Consider the following 16662-nt stretch of genomic DNA (forward strand, 5'->3'; position numbering starts at 1 on the left):
ATAATTTTTACATTTTGAATGTGAATATGAAACTGTTAATGGTTTAACTTTTAGTTTAAGACTGTGTTTTTACCTAACTAAATGAAAATACTTCGTCATTCTTGTGTAAAACGAAAAGATAAATAATATAAATCGGTCTATTGGTATTTTCACATGAATTATACAGTCAAACCTGTGGTAAAGGCACTTTATTAAACCTGTGTCTGAAGAATTCCAGTCTTGATCAAAAAAAGTGAAGGAAAAAAAAAACAACTCTGAATGGTCATCTGATAAAAGCACTCACATTTCCATTTTATTAGACTTGTCTTCAAAGATGTCTGAATAAAGAAAGTTATTCAAATCTTATAGCTATTCATTTTGACGCTTTTTTTTCCAAAGGTAAAAGCAGCCCACCTCCACCACCACCTGATGTTGCCCATGGCGACCTCATGATGAGGTTAGGACTGTTGCTTGGAGACAAGTCAGCCAATCAGGTTCCAGAGCAAATGTCACATGGTATGAGAATGACCAATCAGCTTCGAGATGAGTCGTATCATACAGTATCTTCAATAGGAACCAGTGGGGATGGTACCCCAGATAGAGGAATCTCTGATACCAGTCCAATGTCTACACTAACAGGTATTTCATTTCTGCCTCGTTGAAATGATAGCCCCTGACATTACATACTATCCTGCACATCCTTGTAGTGTGAACACAATCTATATATTTTTATATTTAATTCCCTAAAATCAAATATTGTCAGTCCAAATTCATAGCTGGTCAGTTAGCGAAAACATCGGACTTTCCACCATCTTTGCCGTGTAAAAATAATTATTTATTTATGGAAGAGCCATTGTGATATTATTTAAATTTTGACAACAAATTAAACAATTTTGTGGGAAGGTATTGTCAGAGTCACACTTTAGCATATAACCTAATTGTTGCATAACAGCAACCTTCAAATATATGTCTTCGTTTTTTTTTTTTTTTTTCATGTAACAACTTTGACATAACAGATTTACAAATAAATAACATAGACAACAGTTATAAATGCTTCATAAAATCACTTGTACTGGTGGTAGTTTACACTGTCTGCATTTTGTAAACATTTTCAAATTTTGTCTGGAGAATATGACCACAAAGAAAATAAAAATGATAAAAAAGAATTGTTAAAATGAAGTCTGCAGAACCTTTTTTTTCTGCCCTGCTTTTCCTTTTCATTTTTTAATACATAATATGTAATGTATATTGCATAATATGTATATTGAATCCAACTATGTAACATCACTGAAAACAATTTTGTCATAAAAAAGAAGGGAGAAAAGAACATAGAGAAGGAGATAATATTGTACTTGATTAATGTAATCTATGAATTAAATGTCTTGTTATGTACAGACAGAATGAATCTATGATATTAGGTGCATGCATTATATACTTCAAATACTATAATGAATTTATGTGTTGGAATCTCTTTTGTGATATTGTTGTACACAATTCCAGAGTGTTTGATTAACAAAGTCAGTTGGAAAAATGCACTTTGATTTGTAATAGATATATAATTATGTAGCAGATGCCAAAAGCAAATGCTTCAACTCAGTCTTAGTGCTCTGCCAAAAAACTAAATTGTTCAAGATTGCATGGTTTGTGTTTGTTATTTGAAAAATAATCAAATCAGTAAAGAAAACAATATCAGGGAAAAAGTGTTTAAGAAGCAGAATCGTTTGAAAAGATAAAACTGTTATAGAAAAAAAAAGAAATACAGTGTCACCTCTACAGAGTGACCCTTTGTGTAGCAGTAATTAACCTCTTTACCTGAGACCTGCATGGAATATCCGCAAACCGAATGTGTTAGCCTCATTAAATAAAGTTGTTACTTACAATTACAGAATCGCATCTTCCCAAACTAATATTTTAAACTAAATTTAACCTGTCTATAGTAGCACCCCTACCCAACAACCAAAATCTTTGCTTTTGAAAGAGTGTTTCTCTGCAGAGGTTTTACTGTAAAAAAAAAGGAAAACATTCTGTACTTTCATTTTAATATATTTGATGAGTCATATACAATTTATTTATAATTTCAGCCTCATCTGGTAGTGATCGCGGCCACAGTAGCTTACACCCTGCCTACGGTGTTCCTCACCATAGTCGGGATCCGAGCACGGACAGTCTGGGGTCAATAATTAGTACAAGTACTGGTCAAAGTATTAGTCCACATGCCACCTCCAACAGACCACATTCTATCACAAGTAAGCACTGAAATTAATTCTTACATTACTCTCTGATAATAAATAGTAAGTAATGACTTTCATAAGTCACCAGTATGAAGTCAGGGCCATCTGAACATTCATGTTAACTGCTTAATTTTTAGCATTTTAATATTGAAACCTGTTTAAAAGAAACTGGAATCTGTAAAATTTGTTCCTAATATTGACAATGAACCTGTCAAAGTTCAGGGGACAAAGTCATGCAAAAAAAAATTGAATGTGTTTTAAGCTGAGAAGGAGAGGGGATGGGGTCTTTCTTTTATATTTTTTGTATAATAGATACCGGTAATTATTTTCTTCTCTCTTGCCTGTTTAGCTTCTACACCTGGTGCTATTGAAGATTTGAACTTATTTGGTCGCAAGTCTAAACTACGACGGTCAGCTAGAGCTACAATAGGCTATACTGATGATTCAAGATGTAAGTTTATCATTACCTTCTACCCTTTCCATGACATAAATGTTTTAAAGCTGCATGCCTCCAGATGAGCTAGTATATCTCAAGAAATTAAACTTGAGAAAAATTTACTAAGATTTTAAGAAAAGTAAAGATATTTTAGATTCAAGTAATAATTTACATGTTATGTCCAATATAGGACTGATTTTGCAGTATTTAAAATCATATTTCTACTGCGTTGCTAATGCAATAAGGGCTATTTTTGCTCATTTTGATCTCTTTTTGGTAATTGTAAGTGGATTGCAAGTGTTTGCATTATGTAAATTACTTCACAATATTTTACTTTTAAATACATATTTAAAATATTCATGAAAATAAGACTGAATCTGGAGGCATTGCTGCTTTAAAGCTACTGTGCCAAACATAAATGCTTCAAAGATACTGCTTACAATATAATTATATGCTTCAGTGGTACTATCTGTATCATAAGTGTTTCAAAGTATTGTCTGTATAGAAAAAATCAAAGATACTTTTCATTACACATTAAAATATATCAAATTTTCTTTAAGCATTTATTAGAAAAACTGTAAGGCAGAACTTAAATGTAGGCTATATTATGCAAATTTGATGCTGCATATATGTTGAGACTTACTCTACATTTTTGCTGCTTTTCCCTTGTGATAAATGTTCATACTTTGATTAAATTCTAACGGATGGACCACTCATTTCGAACAATTAAAAAAGTATGAATTCAGACTTAAACAATAAGTGTTTTAGAGAGATGGAAGTAACAAAATATGTGTAAAGCAATAAAGTGTATGTTGTAAGAGGAAATGAATGTAATAAATGTCGCAATAATTCCAGATTTACATGCAGTTATGTAACTACAACTGTCAAAATGAATATAAAATTTTAGGTATTTGTGATTTAATAATCTACATTTTAATACAGATAATATATGCTATCATATTCAGAATTCAGAACAAGAAGAAAAAAACATGATGTAACTGGCTTATGATTTTAATGTATTAGTTTAAATAAATGTAATATGTTAAGACCATCCTCTCAATGTTAATAGAGGCGCACATTGATAACCCTAGTCTCTTAAGCACACCAGGGGTCTCTGGTTTGATCCTCGAATGAGGCGTGATTTCTCTGTGACGATTGATCTTAGATATCGAGTCTGAGGATCATTTGTCTCTAACCCCTGATTCAGAACTCATGTAACTGCCTCCGTGGTCAAGGGGTTAGAGTCGATGACTTCGAATCCAGTTACCTCTCTGGCGTGGGTTCGATCCCTGGGAGATGCTTTGGTAGTTTAGCACAGAGGAAGGTAGTCTAGTACTGGTGTAACTCTCCAGGAACGATGGTTAGGAAACTACCTGCCTATATGACTGAAATACTGTTGGGGGAAAATGCGTAAAATGAAAAAAACAAACAAACAGAACTCATGTGAGATAAGTAGTCCCTTACTTGTGGAGAAATTAGAAATTACGTGTTAATTATCCAGGAAAGCCAGTAAGGTGGGTCGACCGCTGGAATTCATGTTAAAGTTGATGAGGAAAAAAACACCAGAAAGGAAAACTTTTCAGCCCTATCACACATAGTTATTGTTTCTCTTAGCATCTTCACTCACTCACTAAGATATTTGGTGTGTTGGTGTTTTCCATAGACCTGTACCCTTTGTGTAGGGGTATATGGTAAATTTGGTCAGTCACAGTCGCTTAAAATAGGTTTTCCTACTTCTCCTCAATGTAAGGCCATGTTTTAAGTTTTATCAAAGTGACATAGGGGAGCATATCATAGTTTAAGAGAGGATCTTGTATGATAATTTCTGTTTTATTTTTCAGTACGTATAACACCTATTCGACCACCACAGCTTCATGTTAATGCCATTAACTTTGAGATACCACATGCTGAAGGAACAGCCATGTTCATTGGACGAGAATGGATCTTTAAAGATATTGATCTGGTAAGATTGTTGTGCCTTATAATTGTTAAATATTTTTCTTGATTAATAATTTTTCTTATTTAGGATTATGACTTCATTAAATAATCTTTATCTATGTTATTTTATTATCATTATATAAATTGAACAAGAATTTATTGATAAAATGGAATGAATTCCGAAGTTCTGTTTTAACATTTTTCTGTTTACATCTGTCAATTACTAAAAAGTATGTTATATATCTTGGTCAATTTTACTGATGTTTTTACTTAATATTTGCACTTGAACAAAACTTGTCAATTATAATACTGGTAAATAGGTAAAAGGTTTGACAATATTGTATTTGTTAAATTTTATGATTGACTACTATAGTGTATGGTTTTACTATGTTTCAGTCATTGAATGGTGAACATACTAGTTCTGACCAGCCATCTGGTGTGATCATTGTTGGAGGTATTGGTAGTGGGAAAACTGCCATTGTAGAACAACTAGTGGCTCATAGTTGCTTTGGTGATGGCAAAACCGGTCTAGTCCAGGGTGAGTAATCTCAGATCTTGATGTTGACAATACTTATTTGAAATTTTATCTGTTAAAAATAGTAGCAACCTCAAATAAACCTTTGATTTTTGGACTATTTCTGTAAGTGTTTTGTGATTGAAAATTATATTTTATATGAATGTTATGTTTTTAGAACCATATGACCATTGTTTAGTGGAATGAAGGTTTAGAACCAGTTTTTGGATGAAAATGTATAATTGATCTTGTCAAATCTTTGATGAAAATATGTGTGCATTTAGGTTTGTTCTCCCATGCCACCAAATTAATTACTATATATAGGCAAGCATATACTTCAATTATAACTATTATAATTTGAGGGTGCTGAAGTTTAATATGCCTAGAAATTATGCTCACAACTTTGAAATTTTTTTAAAAGTTTATGCATTTTCTTTGCACTTTTGTATTGAGCATTTGATATGGTGGAGTAAAACATCTTTTTTACATGTTTTCAGCTCCTACAAACAGGCAAGGTGATAGGTTATTGAATGGTGGGATGAATTACAGCCCAACATCAACACTGAATAAACAGCAGAATTTGAGTGGTTCAAATAATAGTCTTAATTATGACGCTTTACGAACACTAGGGTCACAAGTTGTGGCGTATCATTATTGCCAAGCTGACGTCAATGTGACGTGTATGGTGCCGGAGTTTGTTCACAGTGTGGCGGCGTATCTTGCGCACGCTCCACAGCTGTCTGCGTACAGAGAACTTTTGCTACAAGACACGCAGTTACAGCATATATTAAGTCTGAAACAGTGTGTGCAAGATCCGTCTAGTTCGTTCACTAAAGGAATTTTAGAGCCGCTTGAACAATTGACACAAAGTGGGAAAATGGACGCTGATACGTGTTTGTTAGTCGTGGACGGTTTAAATGAGGCGGAGTTTCATAAACCGGACTACGGTGATACTGTGGCTTCTTTTATCGTACGCCATATTGAAAAATTTCCACGATGGCTGAAATTAGTGCTAAGTGTACATAATAACATGATAGAGATTACAAATTCGTTGCCGTTTCCAAGGATATATATAGACAAAGTTGAAGGCAATGAAATGTTAGTGAGAGATCTGCAAGAATATGTGATTCATCGAGTGCAATCCTGCGTTCAAATAAAACGCAATATGGCTTTGAAAACATTAGATGCAACTACGCAAGTTAAATTCGCTTCGTACGTTCAGGGTCTAAGCCACGGGTCTTTCTTATTTTGCAAACAAACGTTAGATTTAATAGAGCAAGGGCAAGTTGTGCTTAAAAGTTCAAACTACAAAATTTTACCGGTGACTTTATCAGAAGTGTTCCTCTTACAGTTTAACATTAAATTTCCAAGTGTGAGATCTTTCGAAAAAATTTCGCCAATACTTGGTGTATGCCTTGCCTCCCTCTATCCATTGACTGGGGAAGAAATTTTCCAGGCCTTGAATTCAGGGTTTACAGACAGATACGTAACTTGGGAAGATTTTCAGCAAAGGCTAGGGTTAATGTCAGGTCTTTTGTACCAGAGGCGGGATGGCACTTTTGTGTTTTTCCATCCGGCATTCCGAGATTGGCTGATTCGCCGTGAAGACTCAGATAACAGTACAAAGTTCCTCTGTGATTTAAGGTGAGCATTGAAACATATTTCTTTTTTAGCTCGACTATTCGATAAGAATAAGTAGAGCTATTGCAGTCACCCGAGCGTCGGCGTCCGCGTCCGCGTCCGCGTAACCACTTATGTTAAAGTTTTTGTAATAGTTCAAATATTTTCAAAGTCCATTGACATATGGCTTTGAAACTTTGCACACTTGTTCACCATCATGACCCCAACCTTTAGACAGGAGGAGGTAACTCTATCAAGCATTTTGACAGAATTATGCCCCTTTTTCGACTTAGAATTTACGTTAAAGTTTTTGTAATAGTTCAAATATTTTCAAAGTCCATTGACATATGGCTTTGAAACTTTGCACACTTGTTCAGCATCATGACCCCAACCTGTAGACAGGAGGAGGTAAACTCTATCAAGCATTTTGACAGAATTATGCCCCTTTTTCGACTTAGAATTTACGTTAAAGTTTTTGTAATAGTTCAAATATTTTCAAAGTCCATTGACATATGGCTTTGAAACTTTGCACACTTGTTCAACATCATGACCCCAATCTGTAAACAGTAGGAGGTAACTCTATCAAGCATTTTGACAGAATTATGCCCCTTTTTCGACTTAGAATTTACGTTAAAGTTTTTGTAATAGTTCAAATATTTTCAAAGTCCATTGACATATGGCTTTGAAACTTTGCACACTTGTTCACCATCATGACCCCAACCTGTAAACAGGAGGAGGTAACTGTATCAAGCATTTTTTTTACTATCAAGCACTAAGAATAGTCGAGCGTTGCTGTCCTACCGACAGCTCTTGTTAATTATTCTATCAGTTTTTCTAATTGAAGTTTTTATTAAAAATTTAAAGACAATTGTCATACAGGGTCTGAAATAGTCCCCCATTTTTCTTTTTAAAAAAGTATTTTTTCTGCCCCTACCTTGATTAAATTTCTTCTAAAATAATGAATGAAAAATTGTTCAAACTGAAACTTTAATTTTTTCGGTAATTCTTGATATTTAAGAATTACATTTTGTTGTTTTAATTTTTCATCAGAAAATTTAATTATCATTTATAATATTGCTTTTACTTTTTCCTCCTATGAAAGTTATTTGTGATGCAGTCTTTCAATCCAAAAGGTACCGGAAACCATTCCCTGCACCCTAAATCCTGAAAAATATCAATAAAGATTAAAACCAAGCAGTCATTAAAGAAAAAATATACCTTTTTTCCCCAAGTAAAGGAAAAGTAATTCAAGGAAAAGTAATTCACTACTTTTTAATTTGACATGTTAAACAGAATGAATTACATGTGCATTTTAACTAATATATTTTCAGGCATGGACATGCCCTCCTTGCATTCCACTTATCTCGTGTGGTGGCTCCGTTAAACTCTGAGAAGACTATAGAGCTCGGACATCACATTCTGAAGGCACATATTTATAAGAACATTAGTAAACAACGTGGGTACTCGTCACGTGATATGCAGGCATTCTGGGTAGCTCTCAGTGCTGACAACCTTAGTGGCTCTCTAGTCTCATTGCGCAATCTGTACTCTCCTAATGTGAAGGTAAGAAAAACATACTGGCATTTTAAGGAGTACACAATAGTGATTGAGATAATTTCAAAGGAATAGAGGGAGGGGGAAGGCAGCGTTAAAATTGATATCTGTTAAATTTAAGTGTTCACAATCTTGTATAATATTGATATAAAAAAATTGTTAAACTTTAATAGATGTATTCTAAATGATTTTGAAAATTATACCCTTATATAAATGTTAAGTTTGTAGTGTGTACAAGGTGGAAAACTTGTATTTCTTATTATTTCTACTGGTTTTAATGAAGGAATTTTCAACATGATCTCATTTTTATACGCCCGTTTGAAAAACGGGACGTATTATGGGAACGCCCCTGGCGGGGCGGTCGGGCGGGCGGGCGGGCGGGCGGCGTCCAATTTTGTCCGGAGCATATCTCCTACATGTATGGAGGGATTTTAATGAAACTTCATATAAATGTTCACCACTATGAGGAGCAGTGTCGCGCACATGAACCAGGTCTCTAGGTCAAAGGTCAAGGTCACACTTAGAGCTCATTGAAAAATGCTTGTCCGGAGCAAAACTTCCACATGTATAGAGGGATTTCAATATTACTTGGCACAAATGTTCACCATTGTGAGGCGGAGTGTCGCGTGCAAGATTCAGGTCCTTGCGGCCAAGGTCAAGGTCACACTTAGAGGTCAAAGTTCAGATAAAAATATGAAGATGTGTATATGGACCATTTAGTCATCATTTATTGAGGGATTGTAACACAAATGGTCATTATCAAGACTATGGCTGTGATACATATAATTTAGGTCAATATATACAAGGTCAAGGTCACTAAAGATGATGAAATATCCAGATTTTGTAAATAGAATTTAATCAAAGGGAGACAACAAAGTTATTACTTTGTTCATAAATGACTTACACAATTACTCCCCTTGATCTATTTTCTAAAAATAGAATTTAATCAAAGGGCATGAAATAATCCTCTTTCTTGGACTTGAGTATGTTGTAAAGAATGTAACATTTATTTACACATGTTTCATTCATTGGTCAAGATACTTAACTGTGATAACTATGGTGTTCTGTAGACTTGGTATTTGTTCATAAAGATCATACAGTAATTACCTTATCAAATGTAAATACTTTCTCATAGAAATTTAATTATATTTTAATTTTCAAGTAAATATCAGTTCAGCTCATTCAAAGATTAAGAATTGTAATGAAATGTATTTCCCTAGACTAAAATCTTAAATCAGAATTTTTTAGTTATTAAATTACATGTACTTTTTATACGCCCGTTTAAAAAAAGTAAAAATATGAAGATGTGTATAGGGACGATTTAATCATCATTTATTGAGGGATTGTAACACAAATGGTCATTATAATGACTACGGCTGTGACACATGTACTTTAGGTCAATATATGCAAGGTCAAGGTCACTAAAGATGGTGAAATATCCAGATTTTGTCTGGAGCATATCTCCTACATGTATGGAAGAATTTTTATAATACTTTATGGAAATGCTCACCACCATGATATGTATTGCTCCATGCATGATCCAGGTCTCCAGGTCAAAGGTCAAGGTCACACTTAGAGCTCATTGAAAAACGCTTGTCCGGAGCAAAACTTCTACATTCATAGGGGGTTTTCAATATAACTTGGCACAAATGTTCACCATTGTGAGGCTGAGTGTCGCATGCAAAATTCAGATCCCTGCGACCAAAGTCAAGGTTACACATAGAGGTCAAAGTTCAGATAAAAATTTGAAGATGGTTATAGGGACCATTTAGTCATCATTTATTGATGGATTGTAGCACAAATGGTAACTATCATGACTACAGGTGTTACACATTTAATTTAGGTTAATATTTGCAAGGTCAAGGTCACTGGAGATGATTAAATATCCAGATGTTGTCCGGAGTGTATTTTCTACATGCATGGAGGAATTTTAATGTTACTTTTATAGAATTGTTCACCACCATGAGACGTAGTGCCCTGCACATAAATCAAGTCTCTAGGTCAAAGGTGAAGGTCACAGTTAGAGCTCATAGAAAAACACTTGTCTGGAGCAAAACTTCTACATGCATAGAGGGATTTCAATATAATTTGGCACAAATGTTCATCATTGTGAGGCTGAGTGCCGTGCATAAAATTCAGGTCCCTGCGACCAAGGTCAAGGTCACACATTCTGTGCATATCTTCCCTATTGATTTGTTTTAAGGTTCATTTAACAACACAGTGCCAAGAATAAAAACTTGCTTGCTAGATAACACTTATCCATAATGCCCCCATCTCCATCTAAAGCTTTTTCGTAAACGGGCGTATTTTGTGACTATGGCACCCTTGTGTTCAATAAGAATTGCCAGAAAATACATTGTATAATGCATAATGATAATGACCTCATAGTCGGAAATATTGTTTATACAATTCATATTCCTGAATGAGACAAGTATATTTTTGTAATATATATGCTAATAGTATAGTAATTGGTGGACCAGAAATCGTTTTTGGCACAATTTAAAGCAATTTGGCACCCTTGTAGACACTAAGAGCTCAGCTTCTGGAGAACTCTTGGTGCAAAATTAAACCAATGATAGTTTCTTACTTTCTGTAATAGATAATTGATGGTTTCTGGTATAAACCTCTTCAGACATAATTATTTTGTATGTTATAACTTTTGGGAAATTTGAAAAATAGAAAACTAGTAATAAGGTCCTTATAGGGTATAAAGCTATATTTTATGAAATATTTTTAAGAAATTAATCAACAGTAAAATCATATTGTTCCCATAATCTTAGTCGAATTTTGAAAGAGTTGAATTTCTCTGTTATTTAACACACATGAATATTGTACGTAAACAGAATGTAGTGTATGAGAACACAATATTATTTTGCTATTATACAAGTTTGGTTTTATCCGTTAAGTAATAATTTTGAGCAGCATGTGCCATTTGCTATAATAAGACAATTAACTATCATATATCTTTCATACAAGTATGTTGAAAGCATTTTATTTTAAAACTCAAAATGCAGCATATATATATATATATATATATATATATATATATATATATATATATATATATATATATAGGGTAAATTATATTGATTTATCAAAAACATAACATTAATAAAGTATGAAAAGATTAATTATTATATTGATTTAACAAAACCTAAAATATATAATGAAAGGGTTAATCATTGATTTATCAAGGATTTTACTTTTGTACAGCAGAAGGGGTTAATTATATTGATTTAACAAAAACATAACATTAATAAAATATGGAAGGATTAATTTTATATTGATTTAACAAAACCTTCAATATAATGAAAGGGTAAATCATATTGATTTATCAAGGATTTAACTTTTCTACAGCATGAAAGGGTTTTAAAAAATATATTGATTTTGGGGGAAATTATATTGATTTATCAAGGATTTAAAACTGTTGTACAGTATAAAAGGCTTAATTATATTGATTTTAGGGTAAATTATAACGATTTATCAAAAAACGTATTGTTTTATTTTTAAGGTGAGTCGTCTGATACTACTATCTGGTGCCAACCCCAACACACGGACCGTGTATGAGGATAATTCACCCATACTCTGTATAGCTGCCAAGGAAGGTCTCACAGACATGGTGTCATTACTGCTAGAGTTTAATGCCAGTGTTGACGCCGTGTCCGACACCGGAATGTCAGCACTGTGCTATGCTGCGGCTAACGGCCATGCTGATATTCTGAAAATGCTGTACCTTAGACATGCAAAGGTAAGGAACATTTTGTGGTGGTTAAAACAGACCAAAGGTCAAACAATGTCAAACATGCTACAAGACTCTTTGTGTTATCAGTCTGTTTATGTGGTCATGCATTTTTTATGCCCAAATGGGGGGTAAAGATTTGCCTCTTTAAATACATGAGTCCATTAGGCTGTCGGCATGTAGACTAACAAAACAGTGAAATGGTGGGGCAGGCATATCCTATGGACATATCTTGGGAGTTTTTTTTGCAGATCTTTGTTTGTTAAAAAAAGCAAGCAATTTTTATCACTTCAGAATGATGCACAATTGTCTCTTCTTTGATAAGATACAGTGTGAAGCTATTGTTAATGAATAGTTTCTTCAGCATCTTATTCAGACTGGTCTATCTTAATCACTTTTGAAAGAAAATCCTTACCAGATTCCCATGTGTATAAAATAAACATGGTTCTCTCATCTTCATTTTCTATGCCCCAGTTCTCCAGACTTGTGTGACAAGAGTTTTCTATTAATCATTTATTCTCCCAAACACTATTTGATAAAGCCTGTTAAGGCCTTAACAAGGAGAGAAATTGCCAACTAGATTAGCAATTGTTTGTGGTACTTGTGAATAAAGGCATTTTGTAGTGGGGGAAAAGAAAAGAAACAGTATTTGGAAAAGTTTCATTTTTTTCGAAGTTTGTTTGTTTACATAGGACAGTTAAATCACAGGAACTTGAAATTCTATTAAATAACCAATATTATGGATAATATCTAAAAAAAAAATACCCCCTATATATAATAGTATGTTTATTGATACTTTATAGAGGTATTTTTGGATATTATCGTTTATATTGGTTATTTGATAGAATTTCAAGTTAAAATGGTCTGGTTTATGTTATTTATCTTTTTTGTGACATTTACTTGACTGGTTTGTCTCATATATACGCATTATACACATGATCAGAGCTAGTAAATGACATTGGATATTTTCTCCATAATATTCTTGTCATAAGTAATCCTTTATCATTGAATATGCAAATATAGGACTGTTGAATTTGTCCTTATGAGGAATTCATGAAGCTTGCATGCATAATATTGGAGACTCTGCCTAAATCATGGTTAGGAGCATGGTTTTGGCCTAGGAACATGCTTTTGCTTGACTTGTGATAATGTTTAACCTTTAACCTTTTGGAACCAGCATGCATTCTGACTAGGCTCTATACTGTTGTTAGCTCAACTTTTGTATTTTGATATTGAAATCCCTAAAACTTTGAATGGACTGTACCAAATTCAAACCATGGCAAGTCAGTTGCACAAATTCAGCAGGTAAAGGATTAAAAGAGCATCCCAGAACTTTTCCCACTAGCGTAGCCAGACATATCACAGTGGGTCTTATGCATCTACTTCCTGTGTTTGCAAGAAAAGACACATGTTGAATTAAATAAGCTTGCAATGAAACGTAGGGTGATCGGATGTAACAGACTGGTGCATGTGATCATAATAATCAATACATGTTGAATTATATAGACTTTCAATAAATGATACAGTGACTCGAACTGTGCATTTGCCATATCACATACTAAGTAAAAGAAAAATGATATTATTTAAGAAAATTCAAAATATTTCTTGTTTCTTTTTCAGATAAACCATGTTGACAACAGTGGTCAGTGTGCCTGTATTCATGCAGCAGTGAACGGACACCTTGACACGCTGGTATATTTACTGCAATGTGATTGGATAATCAATGAAGGTCAGGTGACCAAGGTGGAAGCTATGCAGCAGTCATTTATCGTAGCTGCGGCTATGGCACACAAAGATGTAAATATTTCTCATTTGCTTCATTGTTTTTGAAAATTGTGGAACCAACAAATAAAATTTTATTGATATATTATTACTTTCATACAGAAAGAATACTATTTTATCTTTGATTTTATGTGTAATTTTAAGGATGTCTTACAGATTTTTGTTTTAGTCCCATCAAGGGTTTTTGATTCATTCACCTTCCAGCCAGTTTATAGAATGATGATGGTTTTTCTTAGGTGCCCACTCATACCTTAAGTAATGCACAGCAGGGCATCCAATGTCTTTCTAAACCAGCATTGCTGAAGTCTACACGTGACTTGGCATATCTTAAAATAGAGAAAAACAGAATCCCTAAAGAAAGCCCAACACAACAAAATTGAAAATGTTGCAGGCTCTGTTTGATTGAGCCTGTTCATGGACAGTACTGGAAAGTGCAAGTTACCGTCCACGCCCCCTAGCACTGAAGAGAGATTCACCGAAAGCAATATGCTAAATTATTAAAGTTGCATGTAGTTTTTCTATTCTGTAGACTAATATGGAAACATAAAATCTGACACAAATGTTATTATGTTATTTAAATTGTTTACCAGCCATAATGATTTTATTATTTTCTCTTCATCTATAGATCTGCGAGTTCCTCCTTCATCTTAACAGAAATATTCGTGATGGTTTTGGCTTAGATGTAGTCGACACCTTGCTGGGAGAAACTCGTAAGTATTACTCATGTATATCATAGTTACGTGAAAATATGATTGTTACCACAGTAGAAATCAAACTTCTGAAAAAAAAATTTGGAAAAAAGTGATCCCTCAGAAGCATTAATCACAAAAAAAATTACATGAAAATTGCAGACTCGGTTTGATTGAGTCTGTTCATGATGGGTAATGAAAAAATGCAACAACCCTCATGCCCCCAAGCACCGGCTTGAGTTATACTTAATTTTCAACACTTTAAAAGTGCTGGAATCAATGATCCCAGGGACCAGAAAAATATAACAACAACACTATAACCTCAAGTTTGAGAGCAAAATATTATAAGTAATAGGCCACTACTTCTTTCAGTACATGTTTATTGACTTACTTGAAATTGTAGTATGTTTGTTAAGAAATTTGAATCTCGAACTTGTTTGCTTAAATTTGTTACAAGTCAAAAAAATATTCAACATTTTTTGCACAGTGACTCTTAAAATGATGCAGTTTGGAAGTTGTTATATTGAGAAATTATCTCCCTTGTAGCATTGACAGCAGCCTGTTTGAATGGACGTAAGGAGATAGTTCTGTGGTTATTAAAGACAGGTGCTAGCCCTGAAACAACAAATATGAAGTCATTCAGCCCATTGCTGTGTGCTGTAGAAGCTGGGAAGTGGGAACTTGTGGATCTTTTGCTTTCTTTGGGTTCCTCGATTGAGCAGACGGACAAACATGGCCGCACTCCACTGATGATTGCAGCATACAAAGGTCACATCGGAGTCCTTGAGATGTTGTTGTCAAGAGGTATGACTGTTAATTCATGATTTGAACAAGTTTGTAAATAGTTTTCTTACCAAAAATAGAATTGTTAATTTGTTGTCTGCTCTGTGTAACATACTGATTGAAAGTTTGTAAAATTATTCCACATCCTGATTTTCCTTTAAATACAATTTAGTTTACTTTAATTGTAAAAATTGTTCACTAGGTTTAAATAGGAAAAAACTTAAATTTATTAATCTTTTGGATTAATTTTTATCTTTGGCAGTTTTAGTATTTCATTTGATTTCCTAACATCTTTGCCACTGTAACTTTATCAAATTATCAACATGTACTTCATTAGGAGCTTCAATCCACAAGACAGACAAGGAAGGTCTGACTGCACTCTGTTGGGGTTGTTTAAAGGGTCACCTACATATTATACAATCCTTGTTGGACAGAGGCTCGCACCTACATCATGCAGACAGATGTGGTAGAAGTCCACTACAACTAGCAGCTTTCCACGGTGATGCTCAAGTGGTAAGTTTGGTTAAAATCAGAGACCTTTCATAGTTTAACTAGATAATGTCAGGCAACAGACAAAAACAACTAAATTTGGGATAACATCATAGTGCACAGGTCCAGGCGAAATCTGTTAGTTATTATTAACTATCAAATGTAGATATTATTAACCATTAAATGTGGTAGAACTTTTGGGGCAAACTAAAGTCTAAGAGAGTGCTTTTAGCTATCTGTGTGGCTGTTTTCTGTTCTAATTTTTTATTCTAATAATTTATAAATTTAAGTTTTTAAAATTTTTATGGATTTGATCCTGTTACGTTTTTTTAAAATATGCCATTTATATTCTTTCTTTTCTGTCTTAAACCTTTGAAAAATTTTGCCCTTTTTGGTCGTATGATGCCAAGGTCCCCAAAATTAAACAAAATGATCTAAATGGATGAGAGCGTTAGACCGTGCCATTGATCGCAGGAATACTGCAGTTGTGGTCTGCTTCTTACGTAAAGGAGCCAAACTAGGTCAGATGACGTGGGCAGTTGCTTCCGGAAAACCGGACGTTATGTTACTACTCCTTAATAAATTGATGGAAGATGGAAATGTCTTATATAGAGTAAGTCATGACTAACATTTTTAACATTCTCCAATATACAGAACGGATGATATGGCATCGTTGTGGTGTTTTATTTTCTAAGATTTTTGCGTCTTCGTTGTTTGTTGCTCGTTCTGTTGTTTTTCGGTTGCAAAAAAAGGGAATAATGGGGGGTTTTTTTTTTTTATAAGCCTCATATAGTTTTTCACTCTTTAATGATTATGCTATCTGTGTAAGATTAGTCTCCCTTCTTCGTTTTGTAAAAAAAGAAATTTATACCTTAAACACACCTATCTAAACTTTGTTTCTGAAATTT

General features: G+C 33.8%; 1 protein-coding gene across 1 annotated transcript in view; it reads left to right on the forward strand.

Moving 5' to 3' along the window:
- LOC132727486 (protein TANC1-like) overlaps positions 1-16662 on the forward strand; it is a 58751-nt gene that overhangs the window by 39745 nt on the left and 2344 nt on the right. Inside the window, 14 exon segments of the mRNA XM_060713018.1 lie at positions 379-618; positions 2061-2225; positions 2560-2661; positions 4488-4609; positions 4981-5122; positions 5596-6742; positions 8050-8281; positions 11784-12020; positions 13632-13808; positions 14419-14503; positions 15029-15286; positions 15603-15787; positions 16165-16195; positions 16198-16367. Coding sequence (XP_060569001.1) covers positions 379-618; positions 2061-2225; positions 2560-2661; positions 4488-4609; positions 4981-5122; positions 5596-6742; positions 8050-8281; positions 11784-12020; positions 13632-13808; positions 14419-14503; positions 15029-15286; positions 15603-15787; positions 16165-16195; positions 16198-16367 — 3293 coding nt within the window.

Source organism: Ruditapes philippinarum, unplaced genomic scaffold (genome assembly GCF_026571515.1).
Source record: "Ruditapes philippinarum isolate M1 unplaced genomic scaffold, ASM2657151v2 ctg1201_1_1_1_1, whole genome shotgun sequence".
NCBI lineage: Eukaryota > Metazoa > Mollusca > Bivalvia > Venerida > Veneridae > Ruditapes > Ruditapes philippinarum.